The sequence below is a fragment of the Castanea sativa genome, chromosome 5, assembly GCF_040712315.1.
Source record: "Castanea sativa cultivar Marrone di Chiusa Pesio chromosome 5, ASM4071231v1".
NCBI lineage: Eukaryota > Viridiplantae > Streptophyta > Magnoliopsida > Fagales > Fagaceae > Castanea > Castanea sativa.
Genome location: NC_134017.1, coordinates 66514604 through 66537487, shown reverse-complemented (window position 1 = coordinate 66537487; position 22884 = coordinate 66514604). Strand labels below are relative to the sequence as shown.

Sequence of the window (22884 nt, the reverse complement as noted above, 5' to 3'; positions counted from 1 at the left end):
TCAAAGTTTAGGATGCAAAGTATAATTGAAAGTTTAGTTTAGAGTAACAAAATGTAATTTTGTATTTGTTTTTAAGAGATTGAGAATAGAAGCAATTTGGTCTTTTTACATGATGCCGTCCAAGATAAGCATAATTAACGGCGGGATGCAAAGTGTAACATAGGTTATAGTTTAAGCTGTAAATGGTGCATTTTGAAAGTTTATAATACAAAGTGTAATTTGGGATATAATTTAGCGTGATAAAGTGTAATTTACCCAAGAATATGACACAAAATGTTTAATATGTTTTTATATATTGTAAGCATATAAATAATAATAATTATAAATATATGTATATTTTACGTAAAATTCTATTTCATAATAACGTCAATTAAAGTACTTGTATAATACGACCTAATTTTTTTTTTATTTTAACTCAATGAAATCCCACTCAAATTTAGTTATAAACAATTTAAGAAAGATAAAATTAAAAAAGAGAGTTTCTTTGTTTTGAGTAAAAACGCTAGATACTTAAGAGTTTTAACAAATTATTCATTGATATTTTTAACCATTTGCTTCTATATTTAAGATTCAAATTTATGGTGGATAAAAATAATATTTATTGAGTTAAATGTGACTTTGTGTCAAAATGGTTTAACCCATATTGACATGAATAATGATTTAGATCATTTTGTGTCTATTGCTCATAAAGTTGATTTTTAGATTTAGACGCTTGAATAAATAGTGTTTAACCAGTTTTAAGGTCAAGTTGTTAATTAGATCAATTATGAAAGTCTTAGGTTAAACAAACAAATATACATATCATGCAAGTGTTGAAAACTAAATAAGACATGATATGATGCCCTAGAATACCTTATAAAACAACTTATTTCAAAGGAAAAAACCTAGGGGGACTTGGCCTAATCAATCTTGAGGTAACAGTTTCACTATAAGTTGGAGATTTACAATCAAGAATAACAATTCATAGTAAATCTAACTTCAATTACCAAACTGTGCTCTAAATCTTACAAACTTCCTTTATAGTGAACTGCTTCAACATGAATCCCTAATCCATGCACTTCAAAATCCTATTGAAGCTTTAGATTTCCAGTACACTTGATAACTGAAAGTTAGCAACTTGATTCCAACGGTTCAATGAGTATGTGTGTGATCTCTACTAATGGCTTGAAAGAGTAGAAGGTACAAAACTTCTTAGTTCTCAAAACAGTGGCTCACAAGTCTTAGAAAACGTACATTAAGGTTTCACTTAAATACTAAGTGTAGTTGGACTGAAACTCAAATCACTTATTGAACTTAATGAGCTTAAATATAAATTCTAGAAATCGACTTTCGATAGGTCGAAACTATTAAATTCTGATTCTTTGAATCTGCAGCTTCATGTTCTTATACGCTGTCTTGGCAATATCTTGAGTATTGTATAATCATTCCTACAGACACTATGATTAATATCTAGATAGGTTTATGTTCACCTGCTTGTTGATAAATCTATACACATTTATAATACCTAACATAGGTCAACAAAAAATTGACTTATATATTAATTGTGTTAAAGTGGCTTGCTTGCTCTCTGCCCCAAACCCATTTCTACAAACTATTAACCCACAAAAAAAATACGAATTGTATTTGCGGATTGTGTTAAATATTATTATTCCTCTCAAGTTCTACTTTTATACTAAAAAATAAAATTATCCCGTTGTAGCGAAAATTTTCCCAATAGAGGAAGGGGCCTAAATCCAGTCAATGGACTTTATAGTAAGAAACTAGATTTCTCTTCATTTCTTGTTTTAATAAGAATAATATCTATTGGTTACTAGTATAGCCATGTAAGTATGGACTACAAATTATTTGTACCATTTTTTGTATACAACTCTATATTTCACTAATGTCTAATCACACTTTGCTGTGTATAAACTTTTTCCATTTTCAATTCAAGTTATTTTATAAAGGAAATAAAATCAATACATAACAAATACATTATTAGTGGAACATAGAGTTATACACAAAAAATGGTATAGGAGATTTTTTTTTTATACAAGATAGAATTCTACTCTAGCCTAATTTACACTACAAAAAAAAGGTTCTATAGCCGATTTTTTAAAACGTGGCTATAGCTCCAAAAAATGTGGCTATAGGACCATTTGGTCTATAGCCGCATTTTTTTAGGCCGCGTTTTTAAGCATGGCCTAAAATGCGTAACTATAAGCCTATGGCCACGTGTTTTTAAAACGCGGCCATAGTTGTGGGCTAAAGCCGCGTTTTAAAAACGCGGCTTTAGGCCAAAACTATAGCCGCGTTTTAAAAACGCAGCTTCGGCCCATCACTATGGCCGCGTTTTGAACGCAGCTATAACCCTTGAATACTTCACAACAGCTTGCTTTACACCCTCATCCCTCTTCCGCTTTTTGGCAACTTGCTTCTCTAGCTGTTGTTCAGCTTCTCTCTTGCCTTCAAGAAGATCAAAAACACAGAATTTCAAAACCTCAGTACAAGACACCACAAGAAACCAAGTACAAAATACTATAAATAAATAAATAATGTAAAAAAAAAATACACCAAGACAAAACAAACAAAACAAGAACTCAAGCTATATGTATTTATCTACCATGGGCTTAAGGTTTCAACGGTGGCCTGAGTCTAGCACCAAAAACCAAAAAATAAATCATGTTTAGAATCATCATAACATTAAAATAAAAATAAAAAAGGAAATCACATCCTAAACACAGTTTTATTGATTTAAATAAACAAGAGTGCACACACCTGTATAGGTTGGTTGGTAGGGGTGCGGGTATGGGATTATGAAATAAGGGAAAAAAGAAGGGCAAGATGACCTAAATGGCTAAGTGATGCCTTTGACCTCTGACTTTATCCAGGGCAGGATTGAGATCACATCCCCACATCAAATAATCAGCCCACCAACCAGATAGCAGGGAGGGTGTGGGGTTATGGGTATCTAATTCACCCATTAAAAGGCTATTCCAAAGTACAAGTAGCAATAAGTTAGTTAGTAGTTAGTTAAAAGAAAATATTATATACCATATGCACTAGATTGATAGGTTATATCATTACTAGACTCTTTTGATAAGTAATAAAAGTTATATTAAAGAAAAGCACGGACCTCCCAATTTAAAAGAGGTATACTAAGAAGGACATATCTTTACTAGATTCTAGATCCTTCTAGGTAATATCATCTTAATTGCTTCCTGCTTTCCCCCAAGGCTAAGCACACTTGAACTCGATCTCTCCTTGAGCTTCCACTTCTACGTCAAGCATCATAACTACAATCTCTTGACTTTGTAAATTTTTCTTTTAAGAAAGGTACAATTCTTTTACCAGCACTACCATTTATTCAAACTTAGCCTTACCGACAACAAAACACGTGCCAAATAACACTTTAATAAAAATAAATACTCTACGAAAGTAAAAATAAAATAAAATAAAAATTGAAAAGCATTGGAGTTTGAATTTGCATACACTTAGGTTTAATTTGATTGATCTAATTAAATTAGATTGGAATACAAACAGCTACGAAATTCAATGAAACAATCAACAGAAATCAACCAATTTGCCCTAATTTTCAGCTCAAATAAAAATACACCTACCTAAGAGACTAAATAACTACAATAACAAGTTAGATGTATTAATTCCCCAGGGATAGGAGCAACAAAATCCAATCAATGCACTTGTTCTTCCAAAGTCATCCACTTTACATTGGAGTAAGAGATCTGCTCATTTTTCTTATTGATAAGAATTGAGATGGGCATCAACTAACAACCTTGATACAACTTTAGAGATCTTTCACCTTTAATAAAATTCCCAAGGTCAGCAAGGGCAAATTAATGTTGACCAATGAATGAGGAAAACTTCTTGACTACAAGAAGGTCTATTATGTAGATAAATTTTAAAATAATAAACACTTTCATTTATTAATAAATTGAAGGGATTTGAAAGATTATATGCCACACCAGTGCAGCCCAAGCTGCAACACAATGCAGCACATGGTGCCTTAGCTGCCACACCAGTACACCCCAAGCTGCAACACAAATGTATAAGTGATACTTGAAAGATGACCTACATGAGCAAACTGAAAAAAAGAATTCCAACTACATAGTTTAGGATAATTATAAACTAATTGGCCATTGCCTAATTGGCCTAGTGGAAGGGTTGGCACTGAAAGCAGCCCCCAAATCCTCAAGTTTTCTCCCTTTCTTGACCTCCAAATCTAAAATCCTACGCTTTTTCTGCACCATTAACTCCATCTGTTCAGAATTTGCTATCCAAATCTGTCAGCTCAGATTTGGATCCTTTCCCATTTTTCCTAGCTAGATCATTTAATGAAATTAGTCATCAAACTAAAGTTAACACAATAGTTTTTATTTGTTTAAAGATAAAGAAAATTTATTCAATTGACAAGAACCTCTAGTACAAGTAAATTTATTCAATACAGAGGAACCTCTAGTACACAGGACTTGCACCCAAAGCTTACCTAAAATCAGTAATAAATAATTTTTAGGTTGAAATTAAACTTCATAATAGATCTGAGGGAAAAAGAAGATGAAAAAATATCTGCAAAAAATACACATCTAATGAAGCAGAATCCTCTTCCATCTTAGACCATTCAAACTTGTCACTAGTGTTCATGACACAATTAATTGAAAGCTCCAAAATGCTTTTTCTACAACCATGTTTGGATAACAGAAAAGATTGACTTGGTGAACATATATACATAAGTAAAACACATTTACCTATAAAAAAAAGGGTGGTATCTTGCACTGCAACAACACATCTTTCAAATGGACATGAATTCCATTATATATAATCCAAAAATCAGAATGCACATTCCAATGGGATATTAAGTTCCACCACCTACCACTACCCCACATGATGGCACAATGCACATTCCAATGTCCCACCACCTACCCCACTAATAGTCATCTCACTATACCCATTTTGAATACTCGTCAGATGCAATCTTTGATCATTGAAGAACCTTCTTTGTCCACACGTGATAGCACGACTCATATTTGGTAACTCTAGACAAACAAGTAACAGCCATACAATTAATTGGCCATAAAAGACATCTCTGATTTCTCTCTTAGATAAAGTTCAACAATAGATAAGATCATAAAGCCAGCTTCCTGCAAGTTTCCATAGATGACTAGATGTGGAACAGTGGAATAGATAGTGCAGAGAATTCAAATATATGCCAAAAGCCACAACATAATCTTAAACTAGGAGAAAACAACTTAAAGTATAATGTACTATTACAAACACACAAAGCACAAATATGAAATATGGAAATACAAGACAAAAACAGTTAAGTAGTTCATGCAACTAGGATCTAATTAATTTGCAATACCTATTCACTAAATAATTTGATGATAATACTAGTGGCAACCTGCCAAAATTCGATGAACTTACCTTTTCATAGCGTAAACCTTTAGCCTTGGAGTCATCAGCTGACCAAAGAAAGACACCATGAAGTACTAAAGCTTACCAAACCTTACCACCATTATAATTAGAGCTTTGGGTTTTGAAGTAGTTAAGAAATTGAGGCACATAGGTTCCCTTATCAAATGCATAAAACTAGAAGTTGACATAGTCTATTTGCTAGCTAGACCAGTTGTTCTCTTGTTTCTAAAGCCACGTATAGGATAGGCAAACACAACACTTTGTCATCCAAATAAAGGGAAAAACTCATTGTAAATTTCATTCTACCTACTATTGTGTGATTTGTAAGACCTAATTTTTAATACCATACCATATACTCTAGAACAGATTTGTTGAGTCTAAATTTTTTTTTTTGATAAGTAATAGATGTATATTGAAGAAAACTGCCTTATGCAGAAAAACAAAAGGCAGAGGGAAAAACAAAGAGCACTTAACCCTTCTTCTTGGTAGTTCTAATTCCACTTTTAGAACCCAAATTTAAGCAGTTAATGAAAAATGTTTCTCAGTGCCTTTTCACTGTAACTCCACTAATTTGTTATTTTAAGAGTGTCAGCCATAGAATTCAACCTCTGATGGTCAAAATTAGACTCCTTGTATATTACATATTTTGTGCGTGTGTATGAGAAAGATAGAGAGAGTAAATTTTACTTTCTCCATTAAAAGTTTGAATGATTAGACACAGTTAATATCTACGAATGAAGACTTTGGCTTAACAAATCAACCAACCCACCAGCCATGTAAGCAACTAGCCATAAAACATAAAAAGTACAATCAGCCATGTAAGCAAAACCTCTTGGATTCTCAACCCTTCTAATCCATAAGACTAACAGCATCCACCATCCACAACATGCAGAGAAAATTGTTAAAACACACATTAATCAAACTACGCATTTCCCACACCCCAAAAAACAAAAACAAAAATCAAAATATCAATCACAAAATCTCATAATAAATCACATCAGAACCATCCAAATTTCTCATCCAAATACCTAAATAAACCCCATACGTACTATCACACCCAATACAAAATCTCAATCAAAGGCACTGTCTTTAAGGTTTACAAACCAAATCGACCAAAAACAAAAGTGATTGGCACAAATATTAGGGATGGATAGGACAATTAAAACCCAACCACTACTCCTTAAACATATCCCACTTGACAAACTTAACTGACCCATTTGCTTAAGAAACTAAAGAATCAATGATCAATCACCAAAATACAGAAGAAATTTAAAAAAAAAAAAAGAAACATACCTGGGTACCCGAGATTCAGAAGAGGAAGCACCAGAAGCAAGCTTGTCTGCACCTTCAGTGGTGCTGGAACAGAATACGCTCGTGGAGAATCCCTCAGGGGAGCGAGACTCTGATCGAAAAATCCCTTTTGGAGGTTGAATCCTCCTTCTCAAGCTGGGAACTGAAGGAGTAAAGAACCCAGATGCATTGGCCATTCATGGAAAAAAAAAAACAAAAATTAATAAATAAAAATTAAACATCGATAAGAACAAAAAATAAAAGAGATTTACAAAGAGAGACGTGGAAACCCTAAATCGAAACCCTAAACCTAAAATCGAAACTCTAAACCAAAAATTGAAACCCTAAAACAAAAACCAAAACAATCAATTTAAAAAACTTACTGTTAGTTAGTGTCTTCAGTGAGATTGAAAGTTGGAGAGAGAGAGGGATAGACCCAAGGTAGCGTCGGTGATGGAGGACTGGGCTTTGTCGGCGCCGGTGTGTAGGATCGGTGGTGGAGATTGTTGGGAGTCACTTAGGGTTCGAAGGGCTTAGTCAGGGAGTTTTCCTTTTTTTGGCAAAAATAACTTTGTGCCTAAGGGTTTTTTTTTTTCGTATATATAGTCGGTGCTGTAGCCCCGTTTACATAAACGCAGCTTCAGAGGTGACCATGGCCGCGTTTTTCAATAAACGCGGCTTTAGGATAGACTTATAGCCGTGTTTTATGAACGCGGCTTCAGGACATTTTTATTTTAAAAAAAAAAAAAAATTTCAGATGGGTCTGAAGCCGCGTTTTTAAAACGCGGCTTCAACCCATTCCAGAAAAACGCGGCCATTGGTCCAAAAAACGCGGCTACAGAGTTGGACTTGGGCTGCGTTTGTCACACGCGGCCATAATATAGGTTCTGTGGGTGCGTTTTTTAGAAACGCGGCCCAAGTAGGGTCTTAGGCCGCGTTTTTACAAATGCGGCTGAAAAAAACGCGGCCTAAGGCCCGCGTGTTTTGTAGTGTTAAGTGTATATGTGTGTAAAACTCATTCTTAGAAACTTGAACCCCGGCCTTTGCCCCTCATACCTCATAAGCACTTATACTTGTGGAGTGACCATTGCACTAAAAGTATGCGGTAGTAAGGGATTTGTATTTGTAAGTATTTGCAAATAAATATTTTCTATCTTATTTTTTGTATTTCATTCGATGCAGGATTGACACAAAAGATTTTTATTCTAAAGCTTAAAAAATTAATAAGGACTCATGAAGCAAATTAAAGTGTACGCGGAACATGTGCCCGGTGAACTGTATATATACCCACAAAGTATAATAATTAAGGTCGCACCTTTAGCTATGGCCATCCACATAGCTCTGTATCCTTTAATTAAAATTGCTGCACTTTGAAGGAATACAAAGAAAGTGTTTATTTGATCACTTAAAGGTATTTGAGCTTCATTACCATCGTCAGAAACGTCATCATCCTCGAACTGACGAGGAAGGCCTGTACTAAGAACATATATATAATTAAATTAATTATGTTACTATGTTAGTTCTAAACCATAATATAAAGAATGCTTCCGGCGCTCAAAGTAAATGGAACAACACATAGAACCATAGATACATACAATAATAGAGGAATTTCTTCAGTTTGTTCATGTGGGAAAATTCCGAATAACTTCTGAAAACATGTGGCATTTTCGCTAGCAGGTGAAGACATGTCAGGCCATTTTGTTCCTTCTTTTTTGCAAGTCCCTTGTCATTTCTCAGTAGCCATATAGCGGTGTCTGCATTTGAAAGATAGAGCATGTTAAAGCATGCTATTTATATACGTAGAAAAATTATGTGTACTAAAGTTTGTTATTTAAATGTTCAACAATTTGAAAGTAAGACAGTAAGAGAGATCAGAGAGACCAAAGTGTTGGCCTATGACAGCAATATGGAGAATCGACATATCGTCTTTTCTTCGAAAGTGAGAACTTAAATCCCCAACTTCAGTCGCCAAATGATTGGCCATTTTTGTCTGACCGTGGGCAACGGCCCTATATATCGGAGTTTCACCCAGATTGTTTTGAGCCTTGAGAAGATCTTCTAGTTTGCCTTCGTCTGGTCTACGAACCTCTTGGAGTTTCTTAACCAAGAATTCTGCTGTTTGAACTCTGTCAGTCGCGGCCACCTCGTGAAAAATATTATTACCATGTGTGTTCTTCTTGTTTAAGGCTGCGAACAACTTAGAGGCTGGTAGTAACTTAACCAAATGTTGAAGCAGGTCCTTTTCTTCACTGTATGCTGCAATATGAAACGCAGTGTCCTCTTCTACTGTCATCTGAGAATAGAGTTGCTCGCGATTTTCGTTTTTCTCGAAGAATCTTTTCATGACGTCCCACTGTCCGTTCAAGGCTGCCAGATAAGGCTCCCCTAGACCTAGCCTTGAAATGGTTTTCCATTTTTCCTCTTTTCCTTCCTCCAAATCTCTCTCCATTTCTGGTGGATTAGTTGTACGTGTTTCATACTGTCATTGTGACTGCCCTTCTGTTTTATAGATCATGGCTATCATATCATGTGCTTCTAAGCAAGTGGAAGGGGAATCTACGTTTTGGCTATTATCGGTTTGACGGTAAAGTTCGCGAACACTAGTATGGTATAAATACTAAATTCGATGCTCTTTTATATATGCATTTCTTTTCCGATTTTTGTAACAGAAGACTCTTACGAATCTTTGTTTGTAAGGTAAAAAACATTTCTCTAGTGTGAATGAAGTCATGTCCCATTCTCTCGTGACTCACGTTTACACTATTAATTAATTATGTACGCTTTTGCATAGTGAAGAATGGAGTCTATTTTGGAGCATCGCGAAGAAGGGCCTTCATGTCGCGAGGTAGGAGTTGTCATTAGTAAAATCTGTAAATAAGGCAAAACAGCACAAGTAGTCAATGACTTTCAAATGACACAACTTAGAAGTTAGAATGATTAAGATCCATACAGCTTGACAGAAAAATAAAGATTTTAAAAACAATAATAATTATGATATTGTACATTTTTAAACGAATTATATATTGTGGCTAATTAAAAGTGTAAGACTATTTAAATAGCATTTTTTTTAAAGGGATTGAATGTACATGTAAGTTCTTTGCTCTCCATGTCTCCCGCAAATCCCAATCTTGATACTTGAGTCTAACTAACGAAGGACGGTCTCATGAAAAAAAATAATAACTTATTACAGGATAAAAACTTTAAAATGTTAATTATAATTTATTTTTTGTAAGTACTATTTAATAATGACTTTTTCTTTTCTCTTATTTCTATCACTGAAAAAAATGAGCCACACCCTATAAATTAGGGCAGAGAATATGTTTTGTAAACTAAAAAATAACTCAATTCTTAACAAACTATTGTCAAGAGACTTATAGCTAAATTGGCATCCCAATGCTCTTCACCTTCAACTTTCAAATTATTAGAAAAAGTAATAATAAAAAATAAAAAATAAATCTTAGCTAGGCTATTTGTATTACTATTAGGCTATCCCACTTTTTGCATTTCAACTTGTGGAGCATCACAGTAGAAGCAAGAAAAAAGACCTGATAATTAGTGGAAGGGTATCTCTACTTTCCTGACTCAAACACTAAAGTTTTTAGACAGTATTATGGAATAATATAAAGACTAAAATTCGATGATCTTTTCCGCATAAATTCAAGACTTAAATGTACTTTTAGTTCCTATATTTTGACTTTTTTTCATGTTAATACTTACATTTTATTTTTATCAGTTTTAGTCTCTAAACCAATTAACGTGAGACATTTATATCCTTGAAGCACCATTCCGTCAGTCAACTAACAAGAAAAGTTGACGTGTCTTTTAGTCTCTAAACCAATTAACACGGGACATTTAAGTCTTTAAAGCACCATTCCGCCAGTCAATTAACAAGAAAAACTGACATGGCTGATGTGGGTGTTAAAATATTATTAAAAAATTATTTGACATTTTTAAATGCCAAAATTAAAAAAAATTAATTACTCAATTTTAATTAAAAAATAATAAAAAAAACAAAAAAAATTATTTTCTTTCAAACAAAAATTTTACTTTCTTTTAATTAAAATGAATTTTTTTTATTCCATTCTTTTTTCCAGAAGAACATATTCATGTTCTTTATGTTCTTCCCCGTATATGATTCATATTCTTACTAAATTAATCCTTATTTTCTTATCATTTTCTTTTCCTTTCTTATTTTTTTTTTTTTTTCAGAAGAACATGTTCATGTTCTTTGTGTTCTTCCCTAGTGTTCTTCCCTAGAATCAACCTCCAGCAAAAAAACAAACCCTAAACCCAGATCCTAACCAAACCCCAAACCCATATCCCAAGTAAAGCAAACCTTAGCCTTCAAACCCATAAATTTTCTTGGCAAACAAACACAAAAAAAAAAAAAACCCAAATCACCACCACCGAATCAAAGAACATGAAGATCAAACCTAAGCAAAAGAATAGAAGCCCAACAACCTGCAAAGCACCACCACCAAATCAAATCATCCACTACCACATCAACGAAACCACTCCCAGAAAATACCTTGCAATCCAAAGCCCAAACCAACAACAAACCTAACCAATGATCACCGATCTGACCGACCAACCAACTACTCCTACAATCTGAAACCTACATGAACAGATCAAATCACCAGTCACCACCATTGTCACCGATCAGTCCATCAAGCCACTGCAACCCACACCAACGTCAAACCCATCCAACGATCCACCCCTACTGACCACCGAACCAACCACCACTTCACAACCATTGATCCGAGAGAGAGCTTTAGAGATTTTCCAAATACACGATCTGAGAGAGAGAGAGACTTTAGAGCTTTAGAGCTTTAGAAAGATGAAAGAGGTAGGGAGATTTTGGTCCGAGAAAGAGATCTTTAGAGATTTTCATTTGGGTAAGCAAACCCAAATCTACGATCTCTTTCTTCTCAACCCAGCAAACCCATCGACCAGTGGTTGTTGTTGTTGTTGTTGTTGTTGTTGTTGTTGTTGTTGTATGCAGTCGTTTTATGGGTTTCATTGTGTTTGTAAATGTCTTTGTGGGTTGAGTTTTATGGGTTTCTTTGTGTTTGTAAATGTCTGTGGGCATGTCTTTGTGTTTGTAAATCTGATTGATTTTATGGGTTTCGTTGCTAAGGAAATACAAAAAAAGAGAAAAAATATATATTGATTTTTTAAATTTCTGTGCAAGGTTTGCTGGGAAGAAAATGAAGAACATGATTAAAGGGGAAGAACACATGTTCTAGATTCTTCATGTTCTTCCCCAAAAAAGAGAAACAAAATTAATTTAATTCTTTTCTTTTCTTTTTTAAAAAATAAGAAGGTTAGAAATTTTATTATTATTTTATTGATCCGTCAGTTTCCTCGTTAGTTTGGTGATGGAATGGTGCTTCAAAGACTTAAATGTTACACATTAATTGGTTTAGAGACTAAAAGTGGTAAAAATAAAATGTTGGAACTAAAATGAAAAAAGTAAAAATGTAGGGACTAAAAGTGCATTTACGCCTAAATTCAATTCAAACTATTATTCTACGGTTTGCAATAAAATATTGTTGTTAAATCTTATTATGGGGATGGATTGGTGAATTAAAGAGCCCACGAGAGATGAGGTGATTGATGTTATGGTGATTCTTGCAGGTGGAGAGAGAATTTTTCGAAGGGGAAAAGGTTAAACATAACAAAATTCTTAAGTAAAAGAATTCATGACCCAAAACAAATATATATTATTATTACTTTTTTTTAAGCTTCTTTGTATTAAGTGCATTGCACTGGTTCTCAACTTGTTATTCAAACTATCCCAACTTTTCCCTTTGTGGGGTTTAAACCACTTAGATGTGAGCAAAAACTAGAGAAGAAAAGGGGTACAGATATTTATTCAATACAGTTTTGAGATACATTATGTTTGATACACAAACATTTATTACATAGTTTTCTTGGTAACATTCAACACATTTAAAAATAAAATAAGATTAGAGTAGCTCATGTTGTGTCACTTTCATCAATAGGAAAATCCTATGAGCAACAAGTGATTCCAAAAGCCTAACATCTTAGCCCTCTCAAACGGACATGGTGTATTGAGGGTTTGGGGAATTAGAGGTTAAAGTGACCCCTTTGGTTTCCCTAGATAAATAGTGACTCTGAGAAATTACTTGCCATGCCTTCTTGAGCAAGTACCTATAGGTTTTTGCTTGTGATCGATAGAGAGGACAATATGAAAGTGCAAAGAGCCCAACTGGAATGAATGAGACAGCATATAGGATCACTTTTCTCCACCCTTCCCCATTGTGTATCATAAGGAGAACTGTTGCTGCAAATGCTATCATCATGATGAGGACAGAGAAGAACAACAAAGTTAAGCCGTATGTCAACTTATTAGGAAGAGAATGTCTAAAGTCTGCAAATCGAAATGGTGATGTGGTGATTGCAAGAAATACAACCACTGATGCAAAGCAAATGAAATTGATATTGCGTCTGCCACTGTAAAAACCACAAAAAATGGTTATTGAGGAGGACTGGGGCACCAGTCTGACCATTTGAGCCTCCAGGTATTGTATAGGCTGCAGCAAAGGCAACAGTAGCAATGAGAACAGCCACAAGTGAACATCCTTCAGCAGTGCGTTTTATCCATTCTATGGCTTTTTGCCGGAGTTCTTTATTTGTTTTATCAAATAATCCCTCTGCAGTCAACTTTTGATTGTTACGGTGATCAAAGAAATGGGATGACGTAACTTCCTTCACACGCTGCATATGACAGCATAAAAAAAAGAATGGGATAACTATTTAAATTGAGAGGCAAGGACAAACCTAAATATAAAATAAAATTATAAAATGAAATTTTGGAGACCATGATACTCTTTTGACTTTGGTAAAATTCTAGAGGCAAGATCAAAGCCATTAGAGATTCAGAATTGTGCATTAAGTGAACTTCAACCACTGTGAGAATATGTAGTCTACACTCTACAATGTCATAAAGAATAGTGTGGATGTGTTTGTGTTTGAGTATGTGGTAGCATGAACACCTAAAGCATATGAGAAAAAAGGGTGCTAGAAGTGTAATACCTCAAACCAAACCAACTCTTCTTGCAATTCAAGTGCAGGGCCTTGCATCTTCTCAGGCACATAATCCTTATTTTTTTCCCAAATGTGTGTAGTATGGAATTCCCATCTTCATCAATTTTTCGTACTAGTCTCTTCATTGGTAACTCCATGTTTTTTACAATATCGAAAATCTTTAATTGGCGGTACTTGATTGCTATATGCAATATGTTTCGCCCTTTCTCATCAATATGCTCAACTGACTGGGGGTACAAGCTTAAAATTTGTTCAACAATCTCAACACAGCCTGACTTAGTTGCTAGGAACAAAGGAATTTTTATTGCTGCATCTGTATTTTTTGTTGCCCCTTCCTCTGCACCATGAAAACTCATGGGGATTCCCTCCGCAACTCTCTTCTCTACTGTAGAACTACCACCGTACCTGTGGAGGGTAGGCTTACTCTGGTCTGTGTTAGCATAAGTAGTCTCCCATGACGTATCTCTTTCTATTAGGAAATTGGCAAGCTTCACAGCACATTGATATTTTTGCTTCTGTTTTTCCATTGCTTCTTGCTTGGTGGAACTACAATATAAGATGACTGTTCTTGAAATGGGTCAGTATTTGTTGCATATAAAATTAATTGTACCATAAAACAGAATATTACACGAAGTTCATGTAAACTATCTAAGAATATAGCATAATGACTTTTACGAGAGGGAATTATTTAGAAATTTAGTCATAAACTTTTGTTTTTCATTTATTTTCATCTACTACATAATAAGTTCAATTATACTAACCAGAATTGAGTAATCCCTTTTCACCATCACGTTGAAAAGCTCCAGGGTTGCATGATAGAAGCTGAAGGCCAGTCATCCCATCCCCGTCTCGTTCGTCAACTAATTGTCCGAACTTAGTTGCAATGTCCAAGGCCAAATCTGTTTTCAAATTTTATAAAAGGGAAAGAAGCCAATAAAATAGATTAATTAAAGATGAAATGAGTGCATAGTTACATGATTTTTACGAATCAAAGAGAACTATATCAGAGTATAAATGAAGCTAATAGAATTAGTAGCAAGAGCAGAGGAGAAGCTAGCAAGATCAGAGGCCATAACAGTGATCACAGTGCAGACACATCAATAGCAGAGCATAGACAAAACGACAACAATGAGAAGTAGTTTCTATACGGCATGTAGTTTAGTGTAGTTAGATATTTACTTAAGTGACAACACGTGTGATAGGTTGTTAATTCTGTTTTGGTTAGTTATTTTGCTTTCACACTTGTACAGATTAGTATAAATATAGCTTCTGTAATCACTCTTAATTTCAATGAGAATATTCAGTTTCTAATTCTCTGTTTTGTGATATGGTATCAGAGCAAATTCCCAAATTCCTGTAGGGTTTTGTTTTGTTCCTTTTCAGTTTTCTTTTCCAATTTTCCCGAGAAAATCTCTCTGTTTCTTGAGAAAATTGTGCTTCTTGAGAAAATTTTCCTTCGTGTCTGTGAGAGATTTCTTCTTTGTTTGCCAATTATGGTTTCCGCTGAAAATACAAATGGTTCTACAGATGCTTCAACGTCTGTGACTCAATCTCCTTCCACACAAGATTCTCCAATGGACGACCCTCTGTTTTTGCATCATGCAGAAAATCCAAGTACGGTTCTTGTCACACGACCTTTGATAGGTGGAGAAAATTATGCGGCTTGGGCTCGTGCGGTGAGAAAAGCTTTACTCACCAAGAACAAATTAGGGTTTATTGATGGGACTCGACTCTCTCATCACCATTGGTATCTACTCCTTCGAATGTGCAAGCTTGGATAAGGTGTGACAACATGGTTGGCACATGGCTAACCAATTCGGTCTCACCAAAGTTACAAGCAAGCATCATTTATGAACACTTGCTTTGGAAATTTGGAATGACTTGAAGAATCGTTTTGCTCGGACTAATGGACCTAGAATCTTCAATCTTCAAAAGGACATTGCGAGCTTCACCAAGGTGAGATGTCTACATTGCGATTTCTTTACTCAATTGAAGGTGTTTTGGGATCAATTGCAAAACCTTAGTCCATTTCCTTCATGTACTTGTGGTAAATGTGTTTGCAATATTAATAAGAGGCTTGCTGATCTACAAGTGAGAGAGTCTGTGATAAAATTTTTAATGGGATTGAATGATTCTTTCTCCCAAGTTCGATCTCAAGTCTTGCTTATGGATCCTATCCCATCTCTTAGTAAGGTGTACTCCTTGTTAATTCAAGAAGAGACACAAAGATCAGTACCTAATGCCTCTGTTGCTAAGGTTGATTCCACTGCTCTAGCTGCTAAATTGTTCAATGAACATCTTGGTCCAAATCTTGGTAATTCTGGTGGCAAAGGGAAAGAGACCAACTTGTACTTTACGTGGCAAGATTGGTCATACAGTAGATAAGTGTTATAAAAAGCATGGTTTTCCACACAGGTTCAAGTTCAAGAACGGACCTCTATGGCTCATCAAGTTTCTTCGGATGTATTGTCCACAGCTTCCCAGCATCACGAGTACGTTTTACACTCTGAACAATGCCGGCGGCTTCTTGCTTTGTTTGGGGCTTCCAATTCATCTCTTGTAGCAACTTCAGCTTCACCCAAGGAGAGTCCAATGGCAAATGTAGCATCATCTTCTGCATCTATTGGTGTTCCAATGTCAGGTATTGACTTATCTCATAGTGTTTTCTCAGCCCAAGTAGTGAATAGAAGGGCTTATGACAAACAAACTTGGGTGCTAGATACTGGAGCTACTGACCATTTTGTTTGTTCAATGGATATGTTGACCTCAGTCTTGCTACCATGCAGTCTTTGGTTCACTTGCCCAATGGGGAATCAGCTCAAGTTACTCACATTGGAACTGTTGTTCTTTCTTCTTCACTTACCCTTTATAATGTTCTTTGTGTCCCATCTTTTAGTTTTAACTTGCTATCTGTTAGCTCACTTACACTTTCTCAGCCTTATTGTCTTGTTTTCCTCTCCACTTATTGTTTTATTCAGGACCTTTTATCTTGGAAAACGATTGGGGTGGGCAAGGCTGTTGATGGGTTGTACTTGTTGCAATGTGATACTCTCCACATCTCTTCTTCTTCACTTGAGACTACTTAATCAATCACGGGAGTTTCATCTTGCTACTAATCCTCCTTTCTCTGCTGACCAGCACGCACTCCAAGTTCCTCTTCTTCTCATCTTTGGCATGCAAGATTAGGTCATCCTTCTGATCTCAAGCTTAGACTTTTAGGTCCTCATATACCTTCTTTACAGTCTCCTTGTAATAAGACTTGTCAAGTTTGTCCTATGGCCAAACTTAAAAGATTACCTTTTCCTTTTAATAATAACATTAGTACTTGTGCTTTTGATTTGGTTCATATGGATGTGTGGGGTCCTTATTACATTTCCCACTCTAGATGGTTTCAAATATTTCTTAACAATTGTTGATGATGCAACCCGTGCAACTTGGTTATTCTTAATGAAATCTAAATCGATGTCGAGATCCTTGTTTCAATCTTTTTACACTATGGTTGTTACTCGATTTGGCCACAACATCAAATCCATTAGAACCGATAATGCCAAAGAGTTTGTCATGCTGATTTCTTCAATTCTCATGGTATTATACATCAACGCTGTTGTGTTTATACTCCAGCAACGGAATTACGATGGTGGAGAAAACACCAACACCTTCTTTCCATTGCAAGGGCATTGCAAATTCAATCACAAGTACCTCTCCCGGTTACGGGGTGATTGTGTTTTTCTTTGCATACCTTATAAATAGACTTCCCTCTCCCTTATTGCATGACAAAACGCCTTTTGAACTTTTGTTTCATAAGACACCAGATTATGATCACCTCAAAGTTTTTGGCTGCCTATGCTTTGCTTCTACTATTGTCCACTCTAGGACCAAATTCTCACCAAGGGCAAGAAGATGTGTTTTCTTGGTTATCCTTGTAATGTCAAGGGTTATAAACTTTTTGATCTTGACACTCATTTCTTGTCTTTATCTCAAGGGATGTAGTGTTTCATGAATTTGTTTTCCCTTATGCCTCTTCATCAAATAATTCACTTCCTGCCATTCCTTTGCCCTTGCCTTGTGTTCCCTTCCTTCCTTCCTTGCATGATGATCCTTTTCTATCCGGTCCTTCTACCCCTATTGTTTCTTCGATTCTATCATTCAAGTCCATCACACTCTTGATGATGATTTCCTTGATGACCTACCGAAGCACCTCTGAACCTATTGCGGACCCTTTTCCTCTTAGAAGATCTTCTAGGTACGTTAAAAGACCCTCTTATGCGGGAGTTCCATTGCAATCAAGATTCTTTTGTGATACGCCTATGCATTCATCTCATTCAGGGTACTTCTCATCCCATTTAAGTTTCTCATGTTTCTTATCACCACCTCTCTCCTTCATATAAGACCTTTTGTTGTGCTATTTCCTCTCTAGTTGAACCCCAATTTTACTACCAAGGCACGAACCCCGAATGGCAAGCTGCCATGGCTGCTGAAATAGCAGCTCTTGAGGCCAATAATACTTGGACTTTGACCCCTTTACCTGCTGGTAAGAAGCCCATTGGCTGCAAATGGGTCTATAAAATCAAATATAAAGCTGATGGTTCAGTAGAGAGATACAAGGCTAGATTGGTGGCTAAGGGCTTCACTCAAAAGGAGGGTGTTGATTACTTTGAGACTTTTTCTCCAGTAGCTAAAATGGTGTCTGTCAAGGTTCTTCTTGCAGTGGCTGCCATCAAAGGTTGGTTTTTGAGTCAACTAGATGTGAATAATGCCTTCCTCCATGGGGATTTGGATGAGGAAGTGTATATGGCTCTTCCACAGGGGTTTCACAGCCAGGGGGAGGTAGTTTGTAAGCTAAACAAATCTTTGTATGGGCTTAAGCAAGCCTCTAGGCAGTGGTTTGCCAAATTTTCAAATACTTTGCTTCAGCTTGGTTTCATTCGGTCAAGGCTGATTACTCATTGTTTACCAGAAGACATGGTGACATTTTTATGGTTCTTTTGGTCTATGTAGATGATGTGTTAATAGCTTGCAATGACAAAGCTGAAGTAGACAGGTTTAAGGTCATGTTGGATGAGAAGTTTAAGCTTAAGGACTTGGGTGACTTGAAATATTTTCTTGGCTTGGAGGTTGCCAGGTCAGACAAAGGAATTGCCCTTTGTCAAAGGAAGTATACCCTTGAATTACTAAATGATGCTGGACTGCTTGGCTGTAAGTGTGCTAAAACACCCATGGAGCATAGTCTGAAGTTAAGCAGGTTTGAAGGAGAAGAGCTCAAGGATCCTAGTCATTACAGAAGACTTGTGGGCAGACTCTTGTACTTAACTATTACAAGACCTGATGTAACCTTTGCTGTCCACAGACTCAGTCAATTCATGGCCAAGCCTAGAAGACCTCATCTGGATGCAGCATATAGGGTGTTGCAGTATTTGAAAGGAGAACCAGGCAAAGGTCTTATGTTCTCTTCTAGTACGATTTACATTTAAAAGGATTTGCGGATGCGAGATTGGGCTGCATGTCACGATACTAGGAGATCAAGTGACGCTATAGCATCTTCATTGGTGACTCTTTAGTGTCTTGGAAGTCCAAGAAGCAATCTACGGTTTCAAGGTCTTCACGAGAAGCGAGTACGGGTCCATGTTTGTAGCAACGTGTGAAATAGTGTGGATCTTATATTTCCTTAAGGACATAGGAGTGAATCATGACAAAGAAGCCTTGCTATTACGTGACGGTCAAGCTGCACTTCACATTGGATCTAATCCGGTTTTCATGAGCGAACAAAACACATAGAGATAGGCTGCCATGTGGTGAGGGACAAGGTCTTAGAGAAGGTGATTAAGTTGAATCATGTTAGGACTAATTATCAATTGGCTGACTTGCTTACCAAAGCCTTAAGTTTCAATCAATTCTCAAGTCTCATTTGCAAAATGGGAATGCTTAACATTCATACACCGAGTGCTCTTGAGGGGGGAGTATCGGAGTATAAATGAAGCTAATAGAATTAGTAGCAAGAGCGAGAGGAGAAGCTAGCAAGATCGAGAGGCCATAACGGTGATCACGGTCTGAGGACACATCAATAGCAGAGCATAGACAAAACGACAACAATGAGAAGTAGTTTCTATACGGCATGTAGTTTAGTGTAGTTAGATATTTACTTAAGTGACAACACGTGTGATAGGTTGTTAATTCTGTTTTGGTTAGTTATTTTGCTTTCACACTTGTACAGATTAGTATAAATATAGCTTCTGTAATCACTCTTAATTTCAATGAGAATATTCAGTTTCTAATTCTCTGTTTTGTGATAAACTAACCAAAATGTTGTGCAAGGATCGCAATGTGTAGAATATTGGTTTTATCTTTCCTCTGGAGGAAGAGTTTCTGATTGGGCTCATCATAATCAGCAATTTTTTTGGCAAGAAAGTTGAACATGATCTTCTCGCCGTAATGGACTGATCGAAACAGCGCCGTCTCTCCCTCATTCTTGGTGACCAAGAATGATCGAAAGTGGATTTTTTTTTTTATGTACCAATTATATTTGAAAAATCACCACTTTAATAAGGAAAAGAAAATAAGCCATAACTAGTCAAGATAGCGGAGTAAAATAACAGCTCCATACTGGACAAGAAGTACTCCATGATTGGCTTAAAATCCTTTATTAATCTCTTTGAACATGTAATTAATTTACAATTACAGAACTCTCTTTGTTTTTTCGAAACAGAGGACTCTGTTCTTAAGTTGAAACAGAGTCAGACAGAATGAAAAAACCACCTAACAAACTCTTAACGGGTAGTGCACGTGGATAACTGAATCTTACAATAACCAATCATTTCACAACACCTAAAAAATATGACTAGTAGTTTATAAATACATTAGCCTAAGCTACTGTCGTATCTTGAGCTTTCATCTTCAACGGAACAAACAAAAATGCAACACACACAAAGACTTCTTACTACTACACAATATGATGGGCTACTTGAGATGCTATGTTCATTCGTTGGAGGCAGAGCAAGCGTATGGCCTAAGAAAATTTTATGACAAAAAAATTTTAAATTGTTGTCTAATATTTTTATAATAAGTTATGCTAGAAACATCGTAAATTTAACTACATAAAATTTTATAAACTAGTACATCACTAATCATTAAAAAAAAAAAATCATACATTTATTAATTAAGTTGTTACAGTTTACCAATCACAATCATTACCATAACCGTTTGTAAACATTTTATAATAAAATTTGTAGTTGATTTATTTTTTTTCTCACTCCTCCAAAATACCATACCAATAGAAGTACTTGAATATTTTATATATAATTATTTATATGATATTAACCTTAGTTTAACAAAAAATAATGGGGAAGACATTTCCCGTCTATGTTTGGGGTAAACGATTTCCTCCTATATCTTTGAAACCAACCAATTTCTCCCTCTATATTTGAGAAATGAGCAAATATTTCCAATATGTTACTTTTTCAGTTAAATTAATAAAATTACAATGATTACAAATGCAATCTAAAATACTCCGAAGTTCACTTCAAGATATATAATTTTAAATATTCAACACAAGTAATACTTGTGAACTTATCTCAAACTCTCTAATTAACATGTATATCTTCTAATCTAAGTAATTATAGTGGAATCCACAATTTCAGACGAAGCAATAGTATAGTGAGTAGTGACGAATACAAATTTTACAACAATATAAACCCAACTGGCACTTTTCCATCAAAAACTTTTATAAGTATCAAGACAATATACCTTAGTTTGTGTGACTGCTAGTTGAGAGGAATGTGGCTTCATTAGACAACAAAAACGGACAGTCATAAACTATTAAACTTTTATGAAACGTACGATCACTCACTAGTTTGAATATCACAATCCCCCCTTTTTTTGGGGGATGAAAGCTCACTTCTGAAAAAGAAAAAAAATATATAAAACATTAAAGAGTGGAGAACAAAAGTGTGTTGTGTTAGAATATATCACAAAATCACAGTAAAACATGGTTCCAACTTCCAATAATATGCTATATATTCTATCATCTAAGATACTGATCAATTACAATGCTCGACAGATTACGGCTTTAAACAGGAGCGCTATTTGCAATATTTAATGGATTTTGTAGGTATAATTTTTCTTGAGAAGAATCTTGTAGGTATAATTGATCACTTCTTGTCATTTATTATTATTATTATTATTATTATTATTATTAATCTTAGTTAAGACTTAAGATTTAATTAAGAGGTACGAAGTTTGATATCCTAAATTAAGTAATAAATATCTACGAGTCAAAGAAATGAATTAGTCCTTTTACATGTTGGGAAAATGTGAGGTTATATCACATGACATCAATTTAATAACGGATGCTATATTTTAAATTTTAGTAATTCATTAATTAGTAGAGTATAGAAATAATTATAATATTAGCAAAATTATCAACAAAGTAATGCTAGAGATACAGCATTTTTTACAAAAAATTTTACAAACTGCTGATATATTGATTAGTGATTATTGATAAATGAAAAAGTGATGTTAATAATGAGTCTAGATATGAAAACCAATAACAAGTTAGTCACATCAACAGTTTGTAAAAATGGTATAAAATAGTTTGTAACTGTAGTATTACTCTAATCAACAACAACAAGATAATTAATAAGAGTAACTTTAATAACAGTAGTAATGAGCAATGAAACATAATATTAATAATGATAATAATGATGATAATAAGAGACAATAATAAAACAAGGTTGCCAAGGGTTTACCATTTTTCTTTCCCTTTGTGAGCTCTATGGATTAGTTGTGTTTGATAACATCATCCCGATTGTCTTTGTATTATAGACCTAGACATCTAAGGGAGAATGAAAGGTATCTACTTTGCTTAACCGATTGATAAAGCGTAAAACCACTAAAGCCTAATATATTAAGAATAAATAAGATGTTCTTAGGTACGGAAAATGTATGTTTTAACCTTGATTCTTTTTTTTTTTTTTTTTTTGAGAAATTTTAAGCTTGATTCTAGCTTCTAGGATTCTTTTTTTTTTTTTTCTAATGAAAAAAATTATGAATCTTAATTTCTAGCTTTAACACGTTATAATGGTACGTAATATATATATATATATATATATATATATATAT

The 22884-nt window shown here is 34.9% G+C and overlaps 1 protein-coding gene, 1 long non-coding RNA gene and 1 pseudogene across 3 annotated transcripts in view; all 3 read right to left on the bottom strand.

Moving 5' to 3' along the window:
* Positions 1-9159, bottom strand: part of LOC142636780 (uncharacterized) — a 79091-nt gene extending 69932 nt beyond the window's left edge. The window contains exons 1-3 of one of the 2 annotated variants that reach the window (XM_075811075.1): positions 8581-9159; positions 8295-8453; positions 8015-8170 (exon numbers count right to left, since the gene is read on the bottom strand). In XM_075811075.1, coding sequence (XP_075667190.1) covers positions 8015-8170; positions 8295-8453; positions 8581-9148 — 883 coding nt within the window. In that variant the 5' untranslated portion in view covers positions 9149-9159. The remainder of the gene's footprint in view (positions 1-8014; positions 8171-8294; positions 8454-8580) is intronic. The other variant, XM_075811078.1, reaches the window with a different exon arrangement.
* LOC142636782 (uncharacterized) lies at positions 1950-7072 on the bottom strand. The gene is made up of 2 exons (XR_012844387.1): positions 6703-7072; positions 1950-2445 (listed from the first exon to the last, which is right to left on the bottom strand). It is a non-coding gene; the product is annotated as an uncharacterized LOC142636782 (long non-coding RNA).
* Positions 9160-12647: 3488 nt separating the features above from the next.
* Positions 12648-20259, bottom strand: LOC142633864 (uncharacterized; annotated as a pseudogene).
* Between the last annotated feature and the right edge of the window lie 2625 nt (positions 20260-22884).